The sequence below is a fragment of the Epinephelus fuscoguttatus genome, linkage group LG8 (assembly GCF_011397635.1).
Source record: "Epinephelus fuscoguttatus linkage group LG8, E.fuscoguttatus.final_Chr_v1".
Taxonomy (NCBI): Eukaryota; Metazoa; Chordata; class Actinopteri; order Perciformes; family Serranidae; genus Epinephelus; species Epinephelus fuscoguttatus.
The window spans coordinates 45,187,551-45,202,807 of record NC_064759.1 but is presented as its reverse complement, the minus strand read 5'-3'; the positions used below and the strand labels follow the sequence as shown (position 1 = coordinate 45,202,807).

General features: G+C 40.8%; 1 protein-coding gene across 1 annotated transcript in view; it reads right to left on the bottom strand.

Annotated features, from left to right (window-relative positions):
* Positions 1-15,257, bottom strand: part of sacm1lb (SAC1 like phosphatidylinositide phosphatase b) — a 66,003-nt gene that overhangs the window by 8,958 nt on the left and 41,788 nt on the right. The window contains exons 10-14 of the mRNA XM_049583166.1: positions 5,536-5,622; positions 5,371-5,439; positions 5,064-5,143; positions 4,836-4,934; positions 4,616-4,754 (exon numbers count right to left, since the gene is read on the bottom strand). Coding sequence (XP_049439123.1) covers positions 4,616-4,754; positions 4,836-4,934; positions 5,064-5,143; positions 5,371-5,439; positions 5,536-5,622 — 474 coding nt within the window. The remainder of the gene's footprint in view (positions 1-4,615; positions 4,755-4,835; positions 4,935-5,063; positions 5,144-5,370; positions 5,440-5,535; positions 5,623-15,257) is intronic.

Sequence of the window (15,257 nt, the reverse complement as noted above, 5' to 3'; positions counted from 1 at the left end):
ATAATACTGACACAATTCTATCTCCTTATTTGTGGATTTGAGAATCTTTTTATATTTGAAAACATAGTTTTTTGAGTTTAAAAATTTCTTTTTGTATTTGTGGTAGGAGTTTTATATTTACTTATGTTACACAAATAATACCGATACAAATTTATCTCCATAGGTTTCAAAGCTGTGTCTTAATAATCACAAACTGCATAATTAAAAAATTGCATGTAAATTAGGGATGCACTGAATATTCGGTAACCAAATATATTCAGCTGAATATTGCAAAAAAACACACATTCAGTATTCAGTGGAATAAGTGAAAAGCAAGGCTGACTAATAGCGGCGTGTTTTGATAACGCAATCAAACAGCGTGCGGTGACGGACGGAGTAAAATGTCGGCAGTGTGGCGATATTTTACTCCATCCGTCACTGCACTCGCATTTGCGACTAAAAATAGTTTTGTTCGAGCAAAATAAATCATTCAGCACGCTGTGCGAGTACAGATTTCAACCAGCAGCAGAAACGAAAGGCGAATCCCGCCAGTTGTGGGTTGAACCTGGGTCACAGACACAGACAGGAATGTATTCCTGTGAAATACGGCGGCCATAGGCTTATCAGCGACGGAGAAGTCTGGCTCCAATAATGTCCTCTTCTTGGCGTCATGACTGCCCAAAAGTACCTGAACAGCCGAGCCGTTGCAGCACACAGGTATGTGACGTGTCAGAGGAGAAACGAGCCGTTCACATTTCTCTCTTTGTGGCAGGTAACGGTCCACAAACCTCACCGCACTTTAGGGACTGTTCTTTACTGATGAAGGGACTGTTCTTTACTTGTCAGAGGAGGATGGTGGCTGGTTGATTTTTATTTTATTTATTTATTTTATTTTGATCCCCACTATGTTAATCACTTATTGATGCTGTTTTTGAAGTATGAATAAGTCAATAAGTAATTTATTCCATTGAAATATCTTTGATGTATTATAGAGAAGTGATTTATCTTTTTATAAATGACAAAAGGCACATGTGCCTCATTTTCGCTGTGGTATCGTGATACTACTCAGAACCATGATATTTTCTGTACATACTGTATTTTTGGTAGATTAGAGCAAATGAGTGATGAGGCTTTCAAGAAAGCAGACGAGTTCATCAAGCTCATGCGAATCCTCTACACCAGCACCCTGGCTGTATCAAGCGAGAAGACACCAACGTGTGGGCAAATACTTCCAATCCTAAAGAAGTTGGAGACTCACTTCACAGCAGCTGATGACGACTCTGTCTTCATTGTCTCCATAAAGGCCAAGATATGGAGTGACCAGTCCAGTTGCTATCAGGTATTAATTATGCATCTACACTACAGTAACCTTAGTAACAACCTGTTAGGTGGTGTAAGGGAGATACGATTCATATTGATTGATTGATTCATTCATTGGTCTCAAATTATTCAGGCCCCTTTTTTCAATTTGCTGTCTTATAGTTTAAGTTTAAGTTTATTTCATTTATATAGCACCTGCAAACAGCATTTGGACCAAAGTGCTTCGCAGGCAAACATGTCATATACACATATATGCATAAAGACATGTAAAATACATGTGCATATAGTCTTAAAATACATCAAATTAAATACAATTTGCCATCTTGTAAATGGGTCTGAAATTGAATACTTTACAAAGCCACTGTACATCTGTCTCATGCTGTGTGTTGTAGGATGGTGAGATATCAGCATTTCTGGAGGAGGCAACTATAATGGATCCTAAATTCAAGGCTACAAGAATGCTGCCTGGGACCGGGTGAAAGATGCTGCAGTGAAGATGGCAGGTCCAGAAGAGTCAGAGCACCAGGTAAACACATTGGCCATCTACAAATGTAAAAAGCTATGAAACTGTTGTCAGCCTAAACTGTGAATTGCTGGATGCCTGTAATGATGCATCACTGGTATTTTTCAGCTGCCAATTGGGCAGGACGGTGAAGATGGTGAGCGTGAGACCATCCAGTGCCAGGAGTACATCAGTGTGTCTGATCAGGAGGAAGAGGAAAATGTGGAGGTAAGGACATTGTGAATATTTTCATTTTCTTGAGAATAGGGTCTTACTCTGGTCATCCTTAAATGATCACTAACAGGATTTATTGTCTATTTCAGACTCAGAGTCATCCTCCCAAGAAAATGAAAATAACACCCTTAGAGGAGCTCTTTGAGGAGGAAGAGAAAGAAGCACAAACAGCAGCTGAGAACATATGCTCCCTTTCCTGCCATGAGAAAGCTGAGCAGGAAATAAAACTGTACAGGAACCTGCCCCCTGTGTCCATGAGCACAGACCCTGCTAGGTAGTGGTGGGAGAAGAGGTCCACTCTCCCCATCCTGTCTGATTTGTTCAGATTTGTCTGCCACATGTATGTGTGTGCAAGCATTATCAACCCCATCAGAGAGAGTGTTCTCAGTAGCTGGAGACACAATTAGCCAAGAACGGTGTAGGATTCGTCTAGAGAAAGCAGATATGCTCATTTTCTTGCAAAAGAACTGTTAAGAAGTTTACTCATGCTCCCCGACAGCCTAGCTGGAGACACTATTAGCCAAGATATATGTATATGTATATGTGTGTGTGTATATACAAAAGCATATCATCCCAGCCCTATTATGTAGGAGTTATGAGCAAATATGGAGTGGAGAGAGAAATGGTTTCTATGCTTTTTACACTTCATTTTATAAAATGTCCCCACTGGTATCTGTGATGGAAAATTCTGTGTTTAACCATGTTTAACTTATAATGTGTTCTGTTGTGTACCCATGTCCTAAGGTTACTTGTTTTGATGAGACTGAACTTCTCACCTAATGATGTCTGTTGCTCATTTAACCCCTACTGTGACAGCAGTGAGAGACACCAAGGTCACGAGCCAGGGAGGACACCAAGTGTCCTTGTTAGTCTCAAGAGATGTTGTGACTTAGGAATGCTAACCTGCCAACCTTGAAGAAAGGTTATGAGTACCACCTTACCAGACACTCGTGCGTGGTCATGAACATATGTGGACACGGCGGCACTTTTTTTTTTTTTTTTTTTAAACCATAAAAGTCAATATGCACATGTGGCAAACAGAAGAAATGAGCGTACGTTTACATATTCATATCTATAGGCCTCAGCCCCACATAGGTCCATAGACGCCCAATATTTGTTTTATGGCGCAGATCAAGGTCAATTTCATCAATCTGATGGTAGTATTGATCATCTGCTTAAAAAATACAGTAATATGTCCTGTTGTGACAAAAAGAAAGATTTCAAGTGAGATTCGGGGGGTTCTCCCCCGAGAAGATTTTGAAACATCACATGGCGAAATCCTATTTTCATGCAATTTCATACAGAAACAGATAATAGATCATAGACAAGTGCATTACATTAGCATTCCTCATCATGTTCTTGTGTAGTACGACACCTATTAGAACTACTCTCTTCTTAGTGCCTTGTTTTTTTCTTATAGAAATTCAGCAGACTCATCAAACAAAAAGCCTTTTTATCATAAGTGTGTTATAGTTATTCAGGCAGGGCACATGGTTTCATAACACAGTTGAATGTAAATTTGTCTGCAATTTGCTTACCTTGGTACAATTCTCACCAGCAATGTATCGACGACAGGCGACTTTGACACTATTTACTTCAGTGTTTGCCCTACCATTTTATTAGGGGGGCACCCCGTCCCGCCCCCCCTTGAAGGTCAAGTTAATTTTATTTAATTTTATTTTCTATATAGTGCCAGATCACAAAGAAGTCACTTAAGGTAACCTTTCCTATAGAACAGGTCTATACCTTGTCCTTTTATTAAACAAACTAAATAGCCTTATGTTATTTATCTTATTTACAGACCACGTGTCATTTCTGTCTCTACATGGTTGCGCGTTTACAATCCTCCCCTGCTCTCTGTATCGCGCACGGCAGAGTTTGGCCCCGTTGGGCACGCACACACACATGCCCGCACACACACACACACACACAGTGAACACACTACAGGGCGTAAAAAAATAAATAAAAAAGGACTCGGCGGTGGAGTGCGATTTCTTAAACGGGTATGAGAAGGTCATACCATCTATCGGGGCAATATGCAGCAATCTGATTGGCCAAAATCTTTTCGTTCCGCCTACGCATCTATATTCACCGGGTATCAACTTCAGTGACATCTTGCATAGACAAATACACTGAAACCGGCGAAATGTGCGATCGAGTGATATGCGTACTTTTAGAGCATCAAATCGTACCAGTGTACATTGATGTCAAAATGCGTGCCTTGTACGCAAAATGCGTACAGGTTGGCAGGTCTGGGAATGTCAAGGTGCCACATATTTTGACTGTTGATGTGCAATTGTTATGGGAACTATAAGGATAGCAGGGCGAGAGGACTTGCTAGGCACTCGTTCACTGACTGACTGTTTATGTGGTTGTATGTGTGAGTGTCTCCATTCATGAATGCTTATTAAAACTCAAGAAAGACAGCCGACGTGTGAAGACTTTTTCTTTAAACTGTTCATTAAATAGTTGTTTTGTCACCACATATCCATTGTACCAGGCACAAGCTGGGAACAGCCACTGTTTTCTGTCTTCAGTTGTTTTAAATGTTATGTCCACCATATGATTATAGGGTCCTACCCGTAGCTGTGACTGCAGCGAGCGTTCAGCCAGCAGGCTCTGGACGACATTGGTACGGTCCAGACAGTCCATGCAGTTGCTCCGAAAAGTCCCCTCCTGATTCAACAGCACCTTCCCATCTGCATCCACCAGGAAATATCTGAATCCACATACACACCATTACGTCTGCTGTACAGTATATAGATATCTACCTGGTGTACTTGTATATCAGCACACTGACCCAAATTCATCCTGCATTTCAGCAACCATGTCCACTAAGATCTGCAGGCGGTGCCACCTCATACGACTGCACTCCTTGTGGAAGTCAAAGGCTATGTACCTGCAGAGGGGCAAGCATATACCAAAGATATATTATTGCTCAATGTAATTAGAGGAGGTATAAATATGAGGGTCTGAAAGAACCCAGCTTTATATGAAGGGTAAAGAATGGAACTGGTGGTAATCTTACTTGATCATGCCATTACCCAAGTTGGTCACCATCTTGCCAAATGCCAGTTCCAGTGGTTTCTCTGAGCCCTTTTGATTGATCTGTGAAATAAGGATAACAACAAGTCTAAAATCATCCAAACAACCATAACTCAGTTTTGGTTACTGCCATGGAATAATCTTAGTGAAGTGCTCCTTTCAAGCCAGGGTCATATCATGCATTGAACAGTGTGAAATCTACATCTAGCTGGCACACTGATTTCATAAAATGAAAGTAAGACAGGTCATAGAATCAACAGATGATACAATTACACTTTTTCTCATCTTACCAAGTTCAAAATGACTTGTCTTCCATAGAGAATAATCTGTGAGTCAAAGTGTCTCTGGAATCCATCCATCTGAAGAGATAAACAAAAAGAAAGGGAAAGCTGTGTAAGAAATGAAGATAAATAAGAGTACAAATACACAGAGGCTAGAATGTAAAGACAGCTTACGTGGTTCACTGTTTTGCTGATCTGTGGTTTTGGCTTGTACTTGAGATTGGGCCTTTGGGACCAGTAGAAGGGAATGGAGCCTCTTGTCTACGATGAAAAAGGGTATCATGCATAAACATTCAGAAACTCATTCCTCCATATACAGGGTCCGATGTTAAGGTTTTTTCCTACTTGCCCTGCCGGGCAAGTACTTCTCAAATCTACTTGCCCCATCTAAATTCTTACTTGCCCTGCTTAAGAGGTTCTTTTTCTGGCTGTGTGGTGCATATTTTCGCTCATGACTTATATCTTACGTCAGCAGAGACGCTCTGCCAATGGAGGCAGCAGCACATAAAAAAGCAGCACACTGCAACTGGCCCCTACGAGGACAGAAACAGGAGAGGAAATACACGATTACAGGCCTGGAATTAAGTCATTTTTAGGGCAAGGCCACTTTGGCCTTTGATAAATACAAATTTATTGGGGCATTATGGCCAAAATGTGGTGCACCAAGGCCAAAACCAGTGGCGCAATAACAATATGTGCTAACTACATTGAATGAAGACAAATCAATATATGTGTTGAAAAACAGTACTGAGTTTGTTAAAACTGGGTGTGCATGACTGGGGATATATCTCGCTTCTTGTTGTTTTGATTCGTGTCCCTTATTTTTTAAGTCTTTGAAATCTCTTTATTCTTTTGTTATCTCCTAGTTATTAAGAAATTATTATTAGAAGAAGATTCTTTATTGTCCTTTCTCAGCACATTACACACATTTGACCTCTGCATTTGACCCATCCTACTGTATACACTAGGAGCAGTGGGCAGCCGCAGTCCAGCGTCCGGGGATGCCAGTGGTCAGGGTAACTGACAGGAGTATTCACCTAACACAGCGTACATATCTATAACTATATAATTATTTATATGATCATCTTCCTTCATTTAATTTGACAATGTTTATTGTATTGTATTATATGTATTAATTCTCTACAGGATCTTGTATGTTCTTTAATGTGTGTTCAATTTATTTAAAGAAAAAAACAAAAAAACAAAAAAATGTTTTGGTGAACCCTGCAGCAAAGTGAACCCTCTTCCTCAGAGAGGATCTTTGCCTCCTAGTTTGTTCCTGGAGGCAGAGCAGAGTGGATCTTTGTTCCATGAGAGCAGGCAGTGTAAATAACTTGCTGGCAATTTGACAGTCACTAGAAGCACATTATGACCCTTTGTAAAAGTTTCTGTGTGGTACCTGTGTTGTACATGAGCTAATGTTGGCGGCTAAGGACTGAGAGGCTGTCCGATATGTGTGTCTGTCTGTCTGAGGAGTGTCAGTACATTAACTTGTTAGCCATAGCATTGCTGTTTGTCATGTTAATGTTAAAAAAAAACAGGACGTGCTACACTGGCCGAAAGGGTAGGAGGGGGATTACGCAATTAAAAATTACCCAATTAAAATCCGAGTCGGTGCTGCTTGCCCGATCATGCATGTCTACGCAGGGTCTGCTGGCCCTGCCGGCTATTTTTAGGGTAGGGTAGAGCAGTGTTAATTTTGTTGACAAAAACTATGACAAAAAGTTTTCGTCAAACAACCTTTTTCCATGACGAAAACAAGACATTCAGTACGTTTACATGGACAGTTTAATTCCACTTTCATTCGGAATGAAAGGCCATTCCGATTAAAAGAGGTCATGTAAACTGTCATTCCGATTGAAAAATGGTCATTCCGACTGAAAATTAAATCCGATTAAAGGGGGTGGTTTATTCCGTTTGTCATTCCGAATGAAAGAATTTTGTGTGCATGTAAACGCTAATTCCTCTTTAAGTTTATTCCGGTCTTTCTGCTCATGCTTGTTTCCTTGCCCTTCTGGCGCAATGACGTACAGTGCCCTCCAAAAGTATTGGAACAGTGAGTCCAATTCGTTTACTTTTGTTGTAGACTGAAAACATTTGGATTTGACATCAAAAGATGAATATGAGACAAGAGATCAACATTTCAGCTTTTATTTCCAGGTATTTACATCTGGATCTGATACACAACTTAGACGATAGCATTATTTGTAATGGAACACAAAATTTTTAGGTGAGCAAAAGTATTGGAACATATAAACTTAAAATAGATTAAAGTGAATGAGACTTAATATTTAGTTGCAAATCCTTTGCTTTCAATAACTGCATCAAGCCTGTGACCCATTGACATCACCAAACTTTTGCATTCTTCTTTTTTGCTTTTCCAGGCTTTCACCGCAGCCTCTTTAAGTTGTTGTTTGTTTTGGGGGGTTACTCCCTTCAGTCTCCTCTTCAGCAGGTAAAATGCATGCTCTATTGGGTTTAAGTCTGGAGACTGACTTGGCCAGTCTAAAACCTTCCACTTCTTGCCCCTGATGAACTCCTTTGTTGTTTTGGCAGTGTGTTTTGGGTCGTTATCTTGTTGCATGATGAAGGATCTCCCAATCAGTTTGGTTGCATCTTTCTTTAAATTAGCAGACAAAATGTTTCTGTAGACTTCTGAGTTCATTTTGCTGCTGCCATCATGTGTTACATCATCAAAGAAGATGAAAGAGCCCGTCCCAGAAGAAGCCATGCAAGCCCAAGCCATGACATTACCTCCACCGTGTTTCACAGATGAGCTTGTATGTTTGGGATCATGAGCAGATCCTTTCTTTCTCCAAACTTTCGCCTTTCCGTCATTTTGGAAAAAGTTAATCTTTGTCTCATCAATCCATAAAACTTTTTCCCAGAATTTTTGAGGCTCATCTCTGTACCTTTTGGCAAATTCCAGCCTGGCCTTCCTATTCTTCTTGCTAATGAGTGGTTTGCATCTTCTGGTGTAGCCTCTGTACTTTTGTTCATGAAGTCTTCTGTAAACAGTAGATTGGGATACCTTCACTCCTGCCCTTTGGAGGTTGTTGCTGATGTCACTAACAGTTGTTTTAGGGTCTTTCTTTACAGCTCTCACAATGTTTCTGTCATCAACTGCTGATGTTTTCCTTGGTCTACCTGTTTGACATCTGTTGCTTAGTACACCAGTGGTTTCTTTCTTCTTCAGGACATTCCAAATGGTTGTACTGGCTATGGCCAATGTTTGTGCAATGGCTCTGATTGATTGTCCATCTTCTCTCAGATTCACAATTGCTTCTTTTTCACCCATAGACAGCTCTCTGGTTTTCATGTTGGTTCCACCTCTAAATGCAGTCTGCACAGGCAAAATCTATCGTACCCAATCTGAAACTGAGCTCAGACATTCAGTGCTATTTATTGTTTGAATAATCAGTGTAATTAGGAGGCACCTGGGCAACAAAACACACCTGTCAGTGACATGTTCCAATACTTTTGCTCTCATGAAAAATGGACGGGTTCAAACAAAAGGTGCTATCTTCTAAGTTGTGTATCAGATCCAGATATAAATACCTGGAAATAAAAGCTGAAATGTTGATCTCTTGTCCCATATTCATCTTTTGATGTCAAACCCAAATATTTTCAGTCTACAACAAAAATAAAGGAATTGGCCTCACTGTTCCAATACTTTTGGAGGGCACTGTATATAGCGCACATAGCAACGGGCTGAGATAGAGCAGTCGGACTTGTTGCACTCACTGGTTTCCATACGCCAAAGCACAGTCTTCTATCTCCTTTCTTCGACTTTCTACCTCTCTTCTCCTCCTCAACAGACAAAGCATTAGCAGAACAAGGTTGTTGTCATACTGCTGCTTCAAGAATATAAGCAAACAATCCCGAAAAAGGCACTAAGAACGGCGTCATCAAACATCTTGTTATCCAGAGCGAGGACTACAGTGTTTTCTTCCGGTAAACGTAAACACGTAACATCCCCGCCCCCTATCCAATCAGAAACCTTCCCTGCCCCAAACCTTGCGCAGACCCAAATATAGGCGATTAAACTGATCTCTCATGTAAACCCTCATTTGGAATGAATATTTCTCATGTAAACTACCTGGAAAAACTTTAATTCTGAATGATTTCATTCATATTTATTTCATTCTGAATGAGAAGCCATCGTGTAACCGTAGCCAATGATGACCTAAAAATAGATCTTGATAATAAAAACTAAGACTAAATCTCTGTTTCATTTTCAATGAAGAAACAAGCTGTAATGAAAATGTTAGTGGTGGCCTATCGACATTGAACACCAAGAATGGCCATGCTTGAAATTATCTTCAAATGCCACATGAACGACAGGCTGGCAAAGTCTAGTAAATAGTCTGCACCAGGATGTTTCACTAGCCAGCAACAACCAGAGCAACATCAGCAATTGGTGGAAGTTGTGAACTGTAATTCAGCAGTAAATAGTCAGCCGTGTGTATCTCACTGTGGATGTTGGAGCTATTGAATGGATTTGTGGAGCTGTTAGTTGCAGCTGTGGCTGTTTGCAGCTCTGCTTGTTAGCCGCTGAATGGTCACGGAGCAAGCAGCCACCAGCCACCGGACTTCACAGCTGATCTCCACAGGACTGCACTCAGTCCGCACTAGAGAAGGTTTATGGTTTCATGCTGTTTGACAGGCAGGTAGGTGGCTCAGTTGTCTGTGAGTGTAGTTGTGCTGTAAGTAAACAGTCTGAACTCAGATCAGTTTTCTCTGACAGAGATTAAAGTTTAATTTTAATCACCAACTCTGTGAGAGGACACGAGTTTAAACCTCCAACTGACATGTTACAAAATAAAAAAGAATTCAGGCTTTAATTAAGTCATATTTCTCCCTCTTAATAGTGAGATGGATAAGTTAAGAGTTTACAATGAACGTGGTTCCTAGTTGTCTATGATTAGTTATTTATGGTGTCAAAGTTTTTGAGAGCATAATCTCTCCAAGTTGTTTAACATCAGATTGCCCTGTTCGCCTGCTACACTCATTTTGAATGATTTGTCAAAGCTGGGCATAACACTGGACAAGAGAAGAGCACTGTTGGCTAGACTTACGGCTGCAAAAAAACTAGTTGCTACATGTTGGAAACCTCCACATTTACTATCTTTTCGAGCATGGGTTCTAACATATTTAGATATTGTTTATTTGGAGTCGTCGACAGCTAGAGTCCACGGAGCAAAAGAATCAGCGATAGTGGCTTGGCATTCACTTTTAACTATACTCCGTGGGTTTCAGATGTAATATGTGACTGAGGTATGGAGTTCTGGATCCAGGGGTGGGTGGGTTATATTTGGGGTTGTTTACTATTATTTTTTATATTATTATCATTATTTACATTTTATTTATTTTATTACGTGTATGTGTGTGTATGGGCGTGTGCATGTACAGTACAGGCCAAAAGTTTGGACACACCTTCTCATTCAGTGCGTTTTCTTTATTTTCATGACTATTTACATTGTAGATTCTCACTGAAGGCATCAAAACTATGAATGAACACATGTGGAGTTATGTACTTAACAAAAAAAGGTGAAATAACTGAAAACATGTTTTATATTCTAGTTTCTTCAAAATAGCCACCCTTTGCTCTGATTACTGCTTTGCACACTCTTGGCATTCTCTCCATGAGCTTCAAGAGGTAGTCACCTGAAATGGTTTTCCAACAGTCTTGAAGGAGTTCCCAGAGGTGTTTAGCACTTGTTGGCCCCTTTGCCTTCACTCTGCGGTCCAGCTCACCCCAAACCATCTCGATTGGGTTCAGGTCCGGTGACTGTGGAGGCCAGGTCATCTGCCGCAGAACTCCATCACTCTCCTTCTTGCTCAAATAGCCCTTACACAGCCTGGAGGTGTGTTTGGGGTCATTGTCCTGTTGAAAAATAAATGATCGTCCAACTAAACGCAAACCGGATGGGATGGCATGTCGCTGCAGGATGCTGTGGTAGCCATGCTGGTTCAGTGTGCCTTCAATTTTGAATAAATCCCCAACAGTGTCACCAGCAAAACACCCCCACACCATCACACCTCCTCCTCCATGCTTCACAGTGGGAACCAGGCATGTGGAATCCATCCGTTCACCTTTTCTGCATCTCACAAAGACACGGCGGTTGGAACCAAAGATCTCAAATTTGGACTCATCAGACCAAAGCACAGATTTCCACTGGTCTAATGTCCATTCCTTGTGTTTCTTGGCCCAAACAATTCTCTTCTGCTTGTTGCCTCTCCTTAGCAGTGGTTTCCTAGCAGCTATTTGACCATGAAGGCCTGATTCGCGCAGTCTCCTCTTAACAGTTGTTCTAGAGATGGGTCTGCTGCTAGAACTCTGTGTGGCATTCATCTGTTAACTTGCGATTTCTGAGGCTGGTGACTCGGATGAACTTATCCTCAGAAGCAGAGGTGACTCTTGGTCTTCCTTTCCTGGGTCGGTCCTCATGTGTGCCAGTTTCGTTGTAGCGCTTGATGGTTTTTGCGACTCCACTTGGGGACACATTTAAAGTTTTTTCAGTTTTCCCGACTGACAGACCTTCATTTCTTAAAGTAATGATGGCCACTCGTTTTTCTTCAGTTAGCTGATTGGTTCTTGCCATAATATGAATTTTAACAGTTGTCCAATAGGGCTGTCGGCTGTGTATTAACCTGACTTCTGCACAACACAACTGATGGTCCCAACCCCATTGATAAAGCAAGAAATTCCACTAATTAACCCTGATAAGGCACACCTGTGAAGTGGAAACCTTTTCAGGTGACTACCTCTTGAAGCTCATGGAGAGAATGCCAAGAGTGTGCAAAGCAGTAATCAGAGCAAAGGGTGGCTATTTTGAAGAAACTAGAATATAAAACATGTTTTCAGTTATTTCACCTTTTTTTGTTAAGTACATAACTCCACATGTGTTCATTCATAGTTTTGATGCCTTCAGTGAGAATCTACAATGTAAATAGTCATGAAAATAAAGAAAACGCATTGAATGAGAAGGTGTGTCCAAACTTTTGGCCTGTACTGTATGTATATGCATATGTATATATATATTTATTATTTATTTTATTTTACTTAAGTAGTTTACTCATATGTATCGTTATATGTGCATATGTATAGGTATGTGTGGGAATATATATTTTTATGCTCTATTTTTGTAACGTCCATATACCGATCTATATTTGTCTTTAAAATAAAATTAAAAATTGATCACAAAAAAAGTTTTTGAGAGCATAAATAGAAAGATGTTGGGCTTTTCAAATGATGATCAGTAAGTGTGTGCACATAATTCACCCCTTAAACCTGTCAAAAACTGCTGGAGAAATGACAGTTTGTAAGTGTGTAGAAACTATTTGTAGGGGCGTCTGTGGCTAAGTGGATAGAGCAGGCACCCCATGTACAAGGCTGTTGACGCAGCAGCCCGGGTTTGACTCCAGCCTGTGGCCCTTTCCTGCACCTCTCTCTCTCTCTCTCTCTCTCTCTCTCTCTCCCTCCCTCCCTCCCTGGCTTAGCTATCCTATTAATTAAAGGCAAAAATGCACAAAAAAATCTTACAAAAAAATATACAGTACAGGCCAAAAGTTTGGACACACCTTCTCATTCAGTGCGTTTTCTTTATTTTCATGACTATTTACATTGTAGATTCTCACTGAAGGCATCAAAACTATGAATGAACACATGTGGAGTTATGTACTTAACAAAAAAAGGTGAAATAACTGAAAACATGTTTTATATTCTAGTTTCTTCAAAATAGCCACCCTTTGCTCTGATTACTGCTTTGCACACTCTTGGCATTCTCTCCATGAGCTTCAAGAGGTAGTCACCTGAAATGGTTTTCCAACAGTCTTGAAGGAGTTCCCAGAGGTGTTTAGCACTTGTTGGCCCCTTTGCCTTCACTCTGCGGTCCAGCTCACCCCAAACCATCTCCATTGGGTTCAGGTCCGGTGACTGTGGAGGCCAGGTCATCTGCCGCAGAACTCCATCACTCTCCTTCTTGGTCAAATAGCCCTTACACAGCCTGGAGGTGTGTTTGGGGTCATTGTCCTGTTGAAAAATAAATGATCGTCCAACTAAACGCAAACCGGATGGGATGGCATGTCGCTGCAGGATGCTGTGGTAGCCATGCTGGTTCAGTGTGCCTTCAATTTTGAATAAATCCCCAACAGTGTCACCAGCAAAACACCCCACACCATCACACCTCCTCCTCCATGCTTCACAGTGGGAACCAGGCATGTGGAATCCATCCGCTCACCTTTTCTGCGTCTCACAAAGACACGGCGGTTGGAACCAAAGATCTCAAATTTGGACTCATCAGACCAAAGCACAGATTTCCACTGGTCTAATGTCCATTCCTTGTGTTTCTTGGCCCAAACAAATCTCTTCTGCTTGTTGCCTCTCCTTAGCAGTGGTTTCCTAGCAGCTATTTGACCATGAAGGCCTGATTCGCGCAGTCTCCTCTTAACAGTTGTTCTAGAGATGGGTCTGCTGCTAGAACTCTGTGTGGCATTCATCTGCTCTCTGATCTGAGCTGCTGTTAACTTGCGATTTCTGAGGCTGGTGACTGGATGAACTTATCCTCAGAAGCAGAGGTGACTCTTGGTCTTCCTTTCCTGGTCGGTCCTCATGTGTGCCAGTTTCGTTGTAGCACTTGATGGTTTTTATGCGACTCCACTTGGGGACACATTTAAAGTTTTTGCAATTTTCCGGACTGACTGACCTTCATTTCTTAAAGTAATGATGGCCACTCGTTTTTCTTTAGTTAGCTGATTGGTTCTTGCCATAATATGAATTTTAACAGTTGTCCAATAGGGCTGTCGGCTGTGTATTAACCTGACTTCTGCACAACACAACTGATGGTCCCAACCCCATTGGTAAAGCAAGAAATTCCACTAATTAACCCTGATAAGGCACACCTGTGAAGTGGAAACCATTTCAGGTGACTACCTCTTGAAGCTCATCGAGAGAATGCCAAGAGTGTGCAAAGCAGTAATCAGAGCAAAGGGTGGCTATTTTGAAGAAACTAGAATATAAAACATGTTTTCAGTTATTTCACCTTTTTTTGTTAAGTACATAACTCCACATGTGTTCATTCATAGTTTTGATGCCTTCAGTGAGAATCTACAATGTAAATAGTCATGAAAATAAAGAAAACGCATTGAATGAGAAGGTGTGTCCAAACTTTTGGCCTGTACTGTATATATATTATTTGTAGTTGCAGACTAAAATTGTCTACATGAAATCTTTATAGAACCTGTCACCTTGATTCTAATTTGATACATGAATTCGCCTAACTGGATTAGTTTAAAGACTAAAATGTGACTAACATTAATAAGCATTTCATCTCAAAACTAAGACTAAATCTAAAATAGCTGAGGACTATCACTGGGGTAAAGCCGTGATTCTTTGCCCAAACTAGATTGAGCCTAGCCGGGCTTGTGTAGGGCGAAGCAGTAATTTGTAATTATTGCCTCGGGTTTGAATCGGGTCGGGCTCTCTCCAGTTTACCAGTGTTTTATGTCTTACTTTTTTTTTTTTTTTTTTAATAGAACAGGTCGTTCTCATGCATAAATGGCAGGATATGCATTGGATTGACTCAAGAAAGAGAGAAAGAGGGAAACCTCTTGGTGCCCCCTGCTACTCAGTTAAACATTCACCATTCTCACACACACAATTTGAGGTTAAGCAGCTCATCCAAGGATACTTTTAGATTCCCTAATGTATATTGGAGAACTGGGGGAGAAAGACAGAGGATAGGCAAGACAGAGCAGGAAATCAAGTCACCTGCAAGGTGCAGGCAATTGAAATAACAGAAGGAAGAGAAGAAGAGAAGTGCTGCAAGGAAACACTTTTTCACTTAAGTTGAACTAAATATTTTGATTATTAAAACCAAAACTGCTGCTGTTGT